At 28.7% G+C, this 12,444-nt stretch overlaps 4 protein-coding genes across 4 annotated transcripts; 2 read left to right on the forward strand and 2 right to left on the reverse strand.

Moving 5' to 3' along the window:
- Positions 1-188: 188 nt before the first annotated feature.
- LOC100570729 (zinc finger CCHC domain-containing protein 7) lies at positions 189-3,800 on the reverse strand. Its single transcript, XM_003247098.4, has 4 exons — positions 2,752-3,800; positions 2,472-2,683; positions 1,746-1,883; positions 189-1,321 (listed from the first exon to the last, which is right to left on the reverse strand). The coding sequence occupies exons 1-4, from the start codon at positions 3,461-3,463 to the stop codon at positions 971-973; spliced, it is 1,413 nt and encodes a 470-aa protein (XP_003247146.1). The 5' UTR covers positions 3,464-3,800; the 3' UTR covers positions 189-970.
- A 239-nt stretch (positions 3,801-4,039) lies between these two features.
- Positions 4,040-5,114, forward strand: LOC103310427 (putative bolA-like protein K11H12.1). The gene is made up of 2 exons (XM_008188696.3): positions 4,040-4,651; positions 4,720-5,114. Exons 1-2 carry the CDS (start codon positions 4,469-4,471, stop codon positions 4,861-4,863), a joined length of 327 nt encoding a protein of 108 aa, XP_008186918.1. The 5' UTR covers positions 4,040-4,468; the 3' UTR covers positions 4,864-5,114.
- A 1-nt stretch (position 5,115) lies between these two features.
- LOC100164837 (alcohol dehydrogenase class-3) lies at positions 5,116-8,288 on the forward strand. Its single transcript, XM_008188695.1, has 8 exons — positions 5,116-5,440; positions 5,510-5,753; positions 5,825-6,045; positions 7,058-7,274; positions 7,346-7,476; positions 7,540-7,675; positions 7,769-7,907; positions 7,982-8,288. The coding sequence occupies exons 1-8, from the start codon at positions 5,420-5,422 to the stop codon at positions 8,004-8,006; spliced, it is 1,134 nt and encodes a 377-aa protein (XP_008186917.1). The 5' UTR covers positions 5,116-5,419; the 3' UTR covers positions 8,007-8,288.
- A 751-nt stretch (positions 8,289-9,039) lies between these two features.
- LOC103310430 (phosphatidylinositol-glycan biosynthesis class F protein) lies at positions 9,040-9,816 on the reverse strand. The gene has a single exon (XM_008188703.1). It carries the CDS (start codon positions 9,814-9,816, stop codon positions 9,040-9,042), a length of 777 nt encoding a protein of 258 aa, XP_008186925.1.
- Positions 9,817-12,444: the final 2,628 nt, after the last annotated feature.

Raw genomic sequence — 12,444 nt, forward strand, 5'->3', positions numbered from 1 at the left:
TAATTTTGTTTTCCTTAACTAACTTCATAATATGAAGAAAAAAAATATACACCTAACATAATTATTATAACCCCTAACACAAATAAAAATGATTTTTTTTTATATAATGTGAAAATATGTATTATAACTATAATACTTTATAATATTATAGACAAAAAAAGGAGCACTCAGTGGAATACAACATAAAATAATTTCATTACATTTATATAATTGAATCCATTATACATATTACCACACTGTATTTAAACATTTTGTCTTGGATTGTCAAAAAAATTAATTATTTACATTTTTCTATGATTTATTTAACAAAAAAACTCTCCAAATACAGTTGTATTTTGACATGTTTGGGACATAATTTAAAATAGAGAAACAAGTTGTACAAATTAGTACACCAATGTAAGACAAAAAGTTTAACAATATTTTGCTTATGTAATATTTTAGCAATTTAATATTATCAATACCATATTCTATCCATCTTCTACTTCAAATTGAATGCTAAATATTTATGCAGACCTAAGAGTAACTAAATAAATAGAGATTTATATTAGAAGTCTAAACTATTTTGAAGTGAGCAATTATGGAAATGTAATATAGGTAATACATTGATAATTTTAAATAATAAAATAATATTAAAATTTCCTATATAAAAACTTTGTCACAATAAATTGTTACTAAATAATTACATATTATGAAATACTAAAACTTGCAACATCAGAAACCGGAATAACGGATATTACAACATAAATATATTTAATACTATGGCGTCATACAGATCCACTGAAGACACAATTAAATGTAATAAATCTATCTACGCTAGATTATATTAAGCTTAATATAATATTATACTAAACAACGGATACAAGAGTATCACTAAATAAAAAAAAATCAATATGGGTTAACAGATTAAAAATCTAATCTATTATTTTTAAGTAAATAGTCATTTGAATTGTCAATTCTCAAATGTTTGTATTTAACTGTTGACACTAAATTTTTTTTTCTTGAAAAAATTTCGTTTTGTAAGAGTGCGTTGCAATGTAACATCTTGTATATTAACATCAATATTTATGGATTCATTATCAGAAATTGTGAGATTACTTTTATTTTTATTTTTTGAATGTTTTGCCTTGGCTTGCAATCGTTTTGCTTTTTTAATTTTACCAGAATCAACAGATTTTGGACTATTTTTACTTTTCTCTTTGACATTGGGAGTTAATGTCGATGAAGATTCAGACTTTCTTGTAGTAGATTGTCTTGAATCAGTATTTGATCTAGAAGTAGATTGAGCAAATTCGTTACTTTCAGGTTCTGGTGCAGTAGAAATCTATAACATAACCAAATAAAAGTTTTATAACTACGATCAATTTATATTTTATGTTTGTAGATTATAATATGGTATAGTATGGTTAGACCCATGTCCTGATAACTCAAAGCATATAGTATTAGCGACAAATCTCTGACTGATATTATGTTTGATGTGCGCCTGACATGTGTACAAAGAGAAATGTCACATATTTATCTGATATAGGTATATATATAAATATAAACCAACAGTTAAATATGCTACGGTTTGCTTAATGCATGCGCACATTAAGAATCTCAGTTAGAGATTCTTACTCGTCACTTATATGTGTTTCTAATTGTTTACACAGCCGAGATGGGTCCATCCATAGTATATGATCTAAGGGTCTAACACTATAAATAGTAATTATTTTTAGTGTATAATATTATAATCTGTTAATACTTACAGTACTATGAAATTGACGCCAGGTTTCTGTGCAATAACTTGATTCATGACCGACATCATTGCACAGATTACATTTGACTCTGATCATTGATAAACAGATACTACAATTATTTGTAAAATTTTTTTGCCAAGTTCCACACTAAAACATAAAGCAATTTGATTAATAAATACATTTTAATAGTATAGGTACTTAAGCATAATTATAACTAGATTCAAATACTAGATAATACAATTAAATTAAAATGCAAAAAAAAGCCCAATTTACCATTTCTATTCTAGTCACGTAGGTTAAGTGGATGTCACACCCGCATATGGTGTCTTGGTCTTACACACGTACAACATAGACAAAACCCTTTTACGCACAAACTTAGCAGATCACGTTGAAAAATTAGAATGAATTGACCTTTTATAAAATATAAAGGTAAGATTATTATCAAGAGAATTTGTTATATTTTAATTTCAAAGTGAGTTGTGTACTTGAAGAAGTACAAAAAATTTACGATTTTAAAATACTATGAGTATTATGTATAACGGAGCGCAACGTGATCTGCTGAGCGTAAAATTTGGTATGTCGAATGTGTGTAAGACGGAGACAACATATGCGGGTACGACATCCTATTAAACAGATATTTATAAAGTCAATTATTTATCTTTCAATACAATTTTTCTTACAACCTAAAGTAAATATTTTAATAAAAATTGTTTATTAAAATCAAATAAAACTTACCGATAAACATATTTTTTTATTACAGCTATGAAAATGATGTCCTTCCACTCCACACATAATACAAATTGGAGGTTTATATTGATCCTTGCAATTATATCCAGTATGACCGAATTGTCTACAGATATTACATCTCATTCTAGGTGTATTTGAATTATATTTATTTACATCCATGGGATCTAAAGACCAATCAACTGGATTCGAACCATATTTTTCTAAATTTGTAAAATATTAAAAATATTACATATTATTAACATGTTTAAATAAAAACATTAGAATTTACCTTTAATTTTGTTAAGTTCTTCTCTACAGTCATAATTTCGTTTTGACTTTTGAATTTTAGTATAAAATTTAACCATATCTGGAGTCCATGTCTTTGGGCATCTATACCACAAACTACATTCAGTTGGTTTTCCAATACGATATTGTTTCAAAATTTCACTTGCGGTCATTGGCGTTGCTCGTTCATTATTCAAAGATACGTTTAGAGAAACTTTATGAGCACTACTAGTTTTAGTATTCATTTTATTTAACCCACTTTTCTCTTTATATTCTTTTAACGCATCAGTACTTTTAATAATATTAATATACTCCTCAATACTTTCCACATTTACATTTTTCTTCTTCTTTTTTTTCTTCTTTTTTTTTAAACTTGTTTCAGTAAATTCGTTATCAGCTAATATACTAGCGATACCTTGAGAAGTTTCAGTGTTGTCATCATCTAAAACAAGTGTTGGTATAACACTATTTTTACACACCTCGGATAAATTAACGGTGGAGTTGATTGCTATATCGGCTGGATCTTTGAGAAACACAACAATTTCGCCATTGGTATTGAATTCTACACCATACTTTGGATCAATGAATGGTGACTCCGATGTCCCTGAAAAATCGTTATGGTGGATAATACCATAGATTCGAGATTCGAGTTCTGATCGCGTTTCTGATACTTCACTAGAGCAATCACTGTGTTCATCAAATAAATCTGAGTCCATTTTCCATTGTTTTTTAACTTAAGAATAAAGAAAGCGATCTTACACCACAACAAAGCTATAACGGTAAAAAAAAACAAGTTGCCCTATGTAACTGAACGAAATCTGCATCCATTTTACGGTTGAAAACGATTCATAAACATTAATTGTGCATATTTACCAATTGAAAATATTATATTAAGTTTTATATAAATGGTAAATCTAAACAATACATATTTATTATTTTTATTTACACAAAAGTAACTATAGCCGCAACTAGAATACTAGACTACACAGTACACATTAGAAAATTTATGTTATGTTATGGTTAGAGCCTTTGAGGTTTCATTGTCTCTGATAAAGAGTTTTCATAATAATAATAATAATAATATATCCACTTTATTACGCTCTAAATATTCGAGGTTATGTTATTGAACCATTCAGGTTAGCCACATCCACGATTTATCTAGAACTGGTAATACCATATTGTTCTATGGTATCCTCTGGGCACTGACTGTTCTATTGTCTGTAGTCGACTTCATAGATAATAATGTCTGTGCTTGTTCTGAACTTCCGTTAGGGCCCAGTAAAGTATTTCTGGAGTCTGGACTCTGATAGCTTCGGCTTCTATAGTTATATGGCCACTTAAAATGTTTTATCGAAATATTGTAAATTACGCATTTACGCGTCCTATGAGCTATGGCCCTAAAGTAATTCCATAGAACAATATTATTACCGACCAAAAATTATAGACCGTATAATCTATAACCACAAAACCCATGATTATATTTGCGGGTTTATACCCGCTAACCAGTAAATGTTTACACTTTATTATCGTTTATCACGATTCACATCTTAGCAGTTGTTGTAAGTAGTTCACGAGACGAATTCTTAAACTTTAGTACTTTAGGGGACTTTACCCATGACTTTAAAATAATATGAGCGCTGCAACATAATAAATTGTTGACGAAAGACATTCTTCTGAATATAATTTTCTAAATTCTAATCACTAGACCCAAGTTTAGCATTATGATGTCGACGGCATCCAAGTGCGTTGAAAATTGTATCCGAACGAAATTGCAAAACCGGTTCAATCCAAAAGTGTTGCAACTCATCAACGAGTCGCACATGCACAATGTACCAAAAGACTCGGAAACGCATTTCAAAGTCGTTATTGTATCCGATGAATTCGAAGGCATGCCCTTGATTAAGGTATAGGTCTAGGAGGTATGTACGTGTATAACGACAGAACCTGAACAAACAACCTAATCTTGTTACAGAGACACCGTTTGGTAAACACGATACTGACGGATGAGCTCAAGTCCGGCGTACACGCTTTGTCTATAGTGGCCAAAGCTCCGGCCCAGTGGAAAGACGAACCGGTCGAAAGTAGTCCCAATTGCCGAGGTGGTTTTGGAAAGTGAACTTTGTGAGCAATATGGTTCCGAGAGAAATGTCCCGACCTATTACCAACCGTCGTAGATCAATGATTTATTTTATAATAATTTATAATCGTATTGTGCATAATATTACACCTACAAAAAATTGTCAGTTCGTTTAAAAATACATTAAACATTTAAAAGCAAATGTCAATAATGTGATCACATAATATATTAATGTTTAAATAATTATTCATTGAGTAACATTAAATAGATATGTTTTTACAAAGATAATATAACAATAGTTTTTATTCAGTATTTGTTAGAGGTAATTTAATATTCTTGACAAATTATTCTTTTGGTACCATGCACTGATATACATTTATAACAAGCACTGTTGATTGTTAATTTTGATAAGAGTTAAATAATTGATGGCTGATGTAAGCTATAATAATAGTATTCTATACTTTACATAACTTTAATACTAGTGGCCTTGTCACTTTATGTCAGTATAACAACTTTTGTTTAGTTATATAAGTTTATACAACCCTACAGTTAGTGTCCAAGTACACACTGCAACTCCAGGCATAATTCAAACACTATGGCAGATACCGTTGGAAAGGTACAAAATCGAGAATGCAATTTTATAGTAATGTGTAAAATACTAATAAGTTATGATTTAATTTTTCAGGTTATTAAATGTAAGGCAGCTGTTGCTTGGGAGGCAAAGAAACCATTAACACTTGAAGAAGTTGAAGTAGCGCCACCAAAGGAAAATGAGGTTAGAGTAAAAATTCTTGCCACAGCTATATGTCATACTGACGCATATACCATGGATGGTCATGATCCAGAAGGAAACTTCCCTTGTATTTTGGGTCACGAAGGAGCAGGAATTGTTGAAAGTGTTGGTCCAAATGTGGTAGAATTCCAACCAGGTTGATATCAGATATTATATACTATTAAACATTTTTTCACTGATGTTAATATGCTAAAAATAATGTTTTAGGAGATCATGTTATTCCTTTATACATTCCACAGTGCGGAGATTGTAAATTTTGCTTGTCTCCAAAAACTAATGTGTGTAGTAAAATTAGAGTTACTCAAGGTCAAGGTAAAATGCCCGACAATACTTCTCGTTTTACTTGCAAAGGACAATCTCTGTACCATTTCATGGGATGCTCAACTTTTAGCGAATACACAGTTGTAGCTGATATTTCATTATGCAAGGTAATACATTATTATCAAATTATCATAGTGACATTGTGTAATAATTACACTAGTTGATATATATATTATACTAAGACCACCAAGAGAACACTTCTGGGTGGCAACTAAAACTCATCCATTCCCTCCTCTAAACCTGCCTAAACGCTGGCCACCACGTAGCAAGTGTGGGAATTAACGGTGGCGACTAGGTAGTGGAGTAGGAGAAATTTGGGTACAAATCCACGGAACTTGATCATTTGGATGCGCTAGGAGAAGTGTTCTCTCGGTAGCCTTAGAGCCTTAGTATACATTAAGTATTAACATTGAGTATATATTGTACAATATATACAGTATTATACACCATGCCGCAAGGCTGGGCATTAACGAATTAAAAAGTTAAATTTTATTTTATTTTAACTTTTTAACTAGTCACTTTTGGCTTTTCATTATCTTAACTGTTAACTTATTAAACTTTTTTTTTTAATTAACAAATTTAATTTAATTGTTCACTTTAAGAAGTAAGTTAAGTTAATTTATTTTGTTTTTAATTTAATTACATTTCACTATTTCAGTATATTTCTTTAAAGAAATATGAATCATGAATTGCAGTTTAAAGTTAAAAATGTATATCATTCGAATCTAACTTATACGGAAATACTTTACAAAGTATAAACACTATAGTCTATAATTTAGTTTTGGGTCGGAAAAAAATGAGGTATGCTAGCATTGTATAAACAAATTAACTTTTTTTAAATTAATAAAAAGTGTGTATTAACTTTTAACTTTTTGTTATTGGTAAATATTAACTTAACTGAGTTAAAAAAAATTATTAACATGTCCAGCCATGCACCATGGTATTATTAAAATGAAATAATGATAGTTATAAATTGATGAATAAAAATATAAATCATGAAATTAAATAAACTAAATAGGTAACTCAGTAAAATTATATTTTTAGCTGTAAAAGAAAACTATTTCATTTTTATGAAAATAATGTTAATTAATTATCAATTACTATTATTATTTTATCTAGGTAGATTCCACTGCATCTTTTGACAAAATTTGTCTTTTGGGATGTGGTGTTTCAACTGGATTTGGAGCAGCTCTAAACACCGCAAAAGTCGAACCAGATTCAACATGTGCCGTTTTTGGCTTAGGGGCTGTAGGGTTGGCAGTGATAATGGGTTGTAAAGCTGCTGGTGCAAAGAAAATCATTGGCGTGGATTTAAATGAAAGCAAATTTGAATTAGGTTTATATCATATCTGTTCATTAGATAAAAATCCCTAAAAAATCATTATTATAATTTGTTTAACTTTTTAGCTAAATTATTTGGTGCTACTGATTTTGTAAATCCGTTGAAGTATGAAAAACCTATTCAAGATGTTCTTATTGAGATGACTGATGGCGGACTTGACTATACATTTGAATGTATCGGAAATGTTAAAACAATGGCAAGTAAAATACAAATATATACTACATTTTTCATGGAAAAGTAATTTTATTTATTTTCACAGAGAGCTGCATTAGAAGCTTGTCATAAAGGTTGGGGTGTATCTGTAATTATTGGAGTGGCTGCTGCTGGTCAAGAAATTTCTACAAGACCTTTCCAGCTTGTCACTGGGCGTACATGGAAAGGAACTGCATTTGGAGGTATTTTAATTGTTTTTACTCTTCCAGATGTACATTTGTATATCTGTGTATCATAAAATTAATGCTAATATTATTAAAAATTATTATTTCAAGGATGGAAAAGTAAAGAGAGTATTCCTGAATTAGTTTTAAAATACTTGGATAAAAATCTAATGTTAGACGAGTTTGTAAGCCATAAACTCCCATTTGAATCTATCAATGAAGGATTTGAATTACTGCACTCAGGAAAAAGGTAGTTGTTATTTAAAAACATATAATAATATTAATTGGGTTTCCTATAAAATGAATTACATTTTTTTTTTTCAGTATTCGTACAGTTCTTGAGTTTTAGTACAGAATTAAACTACAAAATAAAATAAAAGTAAATATTACAAAATGTGTATTCAATAAAACCATATTAGAAATACAAAACAAATAATTAATTATTTTACAAATGATTCACAAATCATTATATTTTTAAGTAAAAACCAAGGAACAAAAAATATACTTATTATAATGCTACAAGTTAAAACTACTCATTTAACATTACACTACTATCATACCTATTAAACTTGTAAATTATTTATGAAAATGTATAATAGTTTTTATAAATAAAACATTGGCTGCGAGGAAATTAAATATTATGTTCAACCGTTTCAAAAGTATTCTGAATAATTTAATGTGTTACATTGATTGGTGTTCCAAAGTTAGCATGAATAATTACTGTGTACTTCTATCTAACATTAAGGATTTCTTTGATTGTTCTGAACTAATACATAATAAAAAGTTACCACAGTAAGTTTAAAATTGAAAAAAAATTATTACAAAATTGTATAATTGAAAATAAATATTGCTTACAATTTAAAATAAAAAAAAAACGCTTTGCGGTATGGCATATATAATAATGTAGATAAACCTGAAATAATACTTTTTACACATTAGCATGGTCATTGCATACAATGTCACTTGGCATCATTCAGCACCGTTCACATGTGCTAAATGTCTTGTACCTTGCTAATCAATGCGGTATAACTTGGTCAGCATTACAACTATTTGGTTTTGGTCAGTGTTTTTTATAAGTATTATTTCCTACGTACTAGCAAGTCGTACATCAAATGCAATTATTCAATTGTTAAAAAATATTTTCAGCACAGGAACAAGAGAACAAGTATATACAAATATGATACACGGTGAATGTGTTAAGTAAAGTAGTTTAACATTTTTAAAATTAAAACTTTTGTAACTATTTTGTTTTTAATATTAACTATTTGTGCAACTTTGTGCAGTACGATAGGATATCTAGTTAGTTTCTTTTTATTATGTAAAAGTACAAATGCTGGTCGTACATTTCTAATATGAATAAAAAAGTTGTTGGACTATAACAATCAAAATTTATTTTTTTTAACAGAATATTTTTTCAATGTTTTAAACTGCCAACATATTATTTCGTAAACATTAGCTAATAAATGTCCAGCTATTAATCCAACTGAACATGGAATTGGCCATCGTTGCCATTCAGTTTCCCAATCGAATGGTATTACTGCTGCACCAATGAACCCTCCTAAAATTGTTGCTCGAAAATTGTTTTTTTCAAATACTTCAACAGTGCTATCGAATTCTGTTTCAAAACAATCAGTTAATAGTAATGGCAATATACTTGATCCTAATTGAATGGCAGTGGGTGTAATTATGAGTGCTGTTGCGAGTACAGAAAATACAAAAGTTTGCTCTTGTTTAGTAGTCAATGGTGCGCCAAAGAGAATTGAAAATAAATATGATACACCCACTGCTAGCACAGTGGAAACTATAAACTGTAGTGCCCAGAATATAGGATTGGTTTTTGGCTTGATTTGATTTGTTATTCTACTGACTAGATAAGAATGGCAGGCAAATTTAGCGAATTCAATTGTGTAACATGTAACAATAATGATCATTGAGTTGCGATCGATTAATAAATTGTAGTTTCTATCCAACAAGAGCCACACGAACAGGCCCAAATAGCAAAATGAGCTGAAGCAGTGCGGTATGAGTTCTGGATCCTTGTTCGCTTCTGTTTGAATGAAAGCACTTGGCGCTTTGTATTCAGTTGGATTCGATGAATTGATCAACACACTGGACGATTCCAATTTTTTAATAACGCTTCTAACGTTTTTCTTTGCCATTGTTCAATAAATAGATTGAATTAAATTGATTTAGTAGGTATTAGGTACTCACAGTGTATTACGTCATAACAATGCATATGAACATATTCGGTCATGTTCAAAGGCGCATTGACATTTTATGGAAGTCGACATAATATTATTGGTATTTGGTATGAAGTCTGTTCGGTCTTCTGTGATCTTTTAATTTTTTATCTGCGTATTAGAAATTCGGAACGCGATAAGTTTATCTAAAGTTAATACCTTACACGTACAGTACTACAGTCTCGATTCCGCCCCGTCACTGTCGCCCCAGCCAAGAGGTAAATAATAATAACAAATAACAATAATGAAATAACATACAAAATAGTGTAAATAATTAATAATGAAATATCGTTATCAATTAATGTCGTCTTTTATTTCAACCCTCTATTATCATGAAAAGTGAGGTTGCCGGAACTGTACAATATACAAAATATACCTGAAAAAATTATTATGCCATTTTTATGCTATAGAATTATAGAAAACAATATAAAAATACTTATAACCATGAACTAGCGGAGGGGGGGGGTGGTGATATGTTATTAAATAATTAAAAAATCTATTATAATACTTTTAACAAAAAAATTAAATAACTGATATCAATTTTTTCTCTTTTCGACGTTTTGATTAGTACGTGCTGAATAAATTTTTTAACAAATATCTAACTTTTGATTGCAAATAATAAATTGCAATATACGGTAATACAATTCTCGGCAAAAAAAAAATAAACATCGTTTTTATGATACTTTGTGTTATTATGTGTGTTGGAAATTTCTATTGCCTTTTTTAATTTATCGAAATTATTTACCTATAGGTAATAGAACATCATAGTAACATCATAATATTTCTGATGAACTTAATACCTCCTCTACATCAGTTTTTATCTTCATCAGGGATGGAATTAATTTTTTCGTTTTTATTTATTGATTTAAAAAATATCGTTTTTGTTTAACGTTTTTAAACGTTTATGATTAATGTTTTTAAAAACGTTATTTTTCTATATTGTCTTTTTATTGTTATCGTTATTATTGGTTATTTAATATGTAATTACCTCCTAAATTGAACATAAAATAACTATAAAAAAAACTTTATATTTTTAAGATTTTCCGGTTACACTTAACTACTTACGTGCAACCTTGTTTTACATTTTCAATCCTTAGCTATAAAAGTTGAACATTTTATTAATGTTAGCTACAAAATTGTTTTAAAATCTTAAATTTGTTAAATGCTGTCAAAAATAGAACTTTAAATGCTTATAAAAAAAATTGTGCATACTCGTAATATGTATTTTTAATATTTTTCAACTGTTAATTAAGGATTATATCATAAGTCATGTTTTTAATTTTGACGCTTTTTGGCCCAACAAATAACATTTTATTGATATTTATAAAAAAAAAACTAAAAAAATTGAAAATTGACATTTTCCCTTAAAAGCTCAAAACAATTCAAAATATTTTGTACATTTTATCAAGTATAGGAATTGATAAAATAAAACAAACATATAATATAAATCTCAAGTGCCTATGGATATTAGTTTTGAATTATAACAAAATAAGAAAATCGTTACATGAGAAATTGAATGAAATAATAATTTATAATACAATTTTCCTTAATGGAACTCAAAAATTTAGCGTGTCACTAATAGTTTTTTTTATCTTTTCAAAATCTAACTTTGATGAAATTGGATATTTATACAGAACATACAATTAATTTTCCTGTAACGATTTTAGTTGTTTTGTTTTAATTGTTGAAATTATTAATTTTATGGACTTGAGATTTCTTTCCATTACATACGTAAGTAAATGTAAGTACGGAGGTACTTACCTATATATTATTATTTTATATAGGTACACAAAACTAAATTTTCAAATTAATTAAAAGTATTTAATTAAAGTTATTTATAAAGGTACCACTCATTAATACCGTTCTACTGTACATACGTTGGAGTTGGCTTATAACTTATAAGCAATAGCCATAACCCTCGTAGAAACATATATTTGTATTTTCAATTGAGGTTTTCTTTAGTAAGATGTAATTTGAACTTAATTAATGTAAATCTAAAAATGCAAAATGCAAACAATATTAAACACAATTATTGATAAAGTACTACATTATTTACTACTAAAAAAAGCTATGGAATTATAGAAATAAATTGTTACTTTTGAACAAACTTATTAGTTACAATATCAGAAGAAATGGTCGTTATAATATGTATTTATATCTTCATGAGTTGTAATATAGAAAATTCCACTACTACAGAGGAGATCTCATTCCTACGGACTCAATATCATGACGTGTTATATATATAATATTTATTTTGCTATATAAATTGATATAACTAGTGCAACACATCTACTTGGTTAATTTAACCAAGCGGCTGTCGATATTTATACAATTATACCTAATCCTACCCAGTTAAGGAGTAGATTGTTGGCTATTCCTTCTACATGAACCGGTCTTGAGAACCGGGTTGTTGGACTGATATAAATAAAGTTTTCTAAGTTTTCTGCCTATAAAATTCAAAGGTGGGCATTAACTAGTTAAAAAGTTAAAGTTAAGTTAAAAATTTAATTTTTTTAACTTTTTAACTTAACTAGTTAGATATTTTTT

This window comes from Acyrthosiphon pisum, chromosome A2 (genome assembly GCF_005508785.2).
Source record: "Acyrthosiphon pisum isolate AL4f chromosome A2, pea_aphid_22Mar2018_4r6ur, whole genome shotgun sequence".
Lineage (NCBI taxonomy): Eukaryota > Metazoa > Arthropoda > Insecta > Hemiptera > Aphididae > Acyrthosiphon > Acyrthosiphon pisum.

What these genes read in the sequence shown, in the direction of transcription:
- LOC100164837 (XM_008188695.1), top strand. Translation starts at nt 5,420, where the DNA reads ATGGCAGATACCGTTGGAAAG. An exon ending in TGGCAGATACCGTTGGAAAG is followed by an intron (nt 5,441 to 5,509) that starts GTACAAAATCGA and finishes TTAATTTTTCAG; the next exon opens with GTTATTAAATGTAAGGCAGC. An exon ending in TGAAAGCAAATTTGAATTAG is followed by an intron (nt 7,275 to 7,345) that starts GTTTATATCATA and finishes TTAACTTTTTAG; the next exon opens with CTAAATTATTTGGTGCTACT.
- LOC103310427 (XM_008188696.3), top strand. Translation starts at nt 4,469, where the DNA reads ATGATGTCGACGGCATCCAAGTGCGTTGAAAATTGTATCCGAACGAAA. An exon ending in AAGGCATGCCCTTGATTAAG is followed by an intron (nt 4,652 to 4,719) that starts GTATAGGTCTAG and finishes ATCTTGTTACAG; the next exon opens with AGACACCGTTTGGTAAACAC.
- LOC100570729 (XM_003247098.4), bottom strand. Translation starts at nt 3,463, where the DNA reads ATGGACTCAGATTTATTTGATGAACACAGTGATTGCTCTAGTGAAGTA. An exon ending in AGAACTTAACAAAATTAAAG is followed by an intron (nt 2,684 to 2,751) that starts GTAAATTCTAAT and finishes TTACAAATTTAG; the next exon opens with AAAAATATGGTTCGAATCCA. An exon ending in ATAAAAAAATATGTTTATCG is followed by an intron (nt 1,884 to 2,471) that starts GTAAGTTTTATT and finishes TTTATGTTTTAG; the next exon opens with TGTGGAACTTGGCAAAAAAA.
- LOC103310430 (XM_008188703.1), bottom strand. Translation starts at nt 9,816, where the DNA reads ATGGCAAAGAAAAACGTTAGAAGCGTTATTAAAAAATTGGAATCGTCC.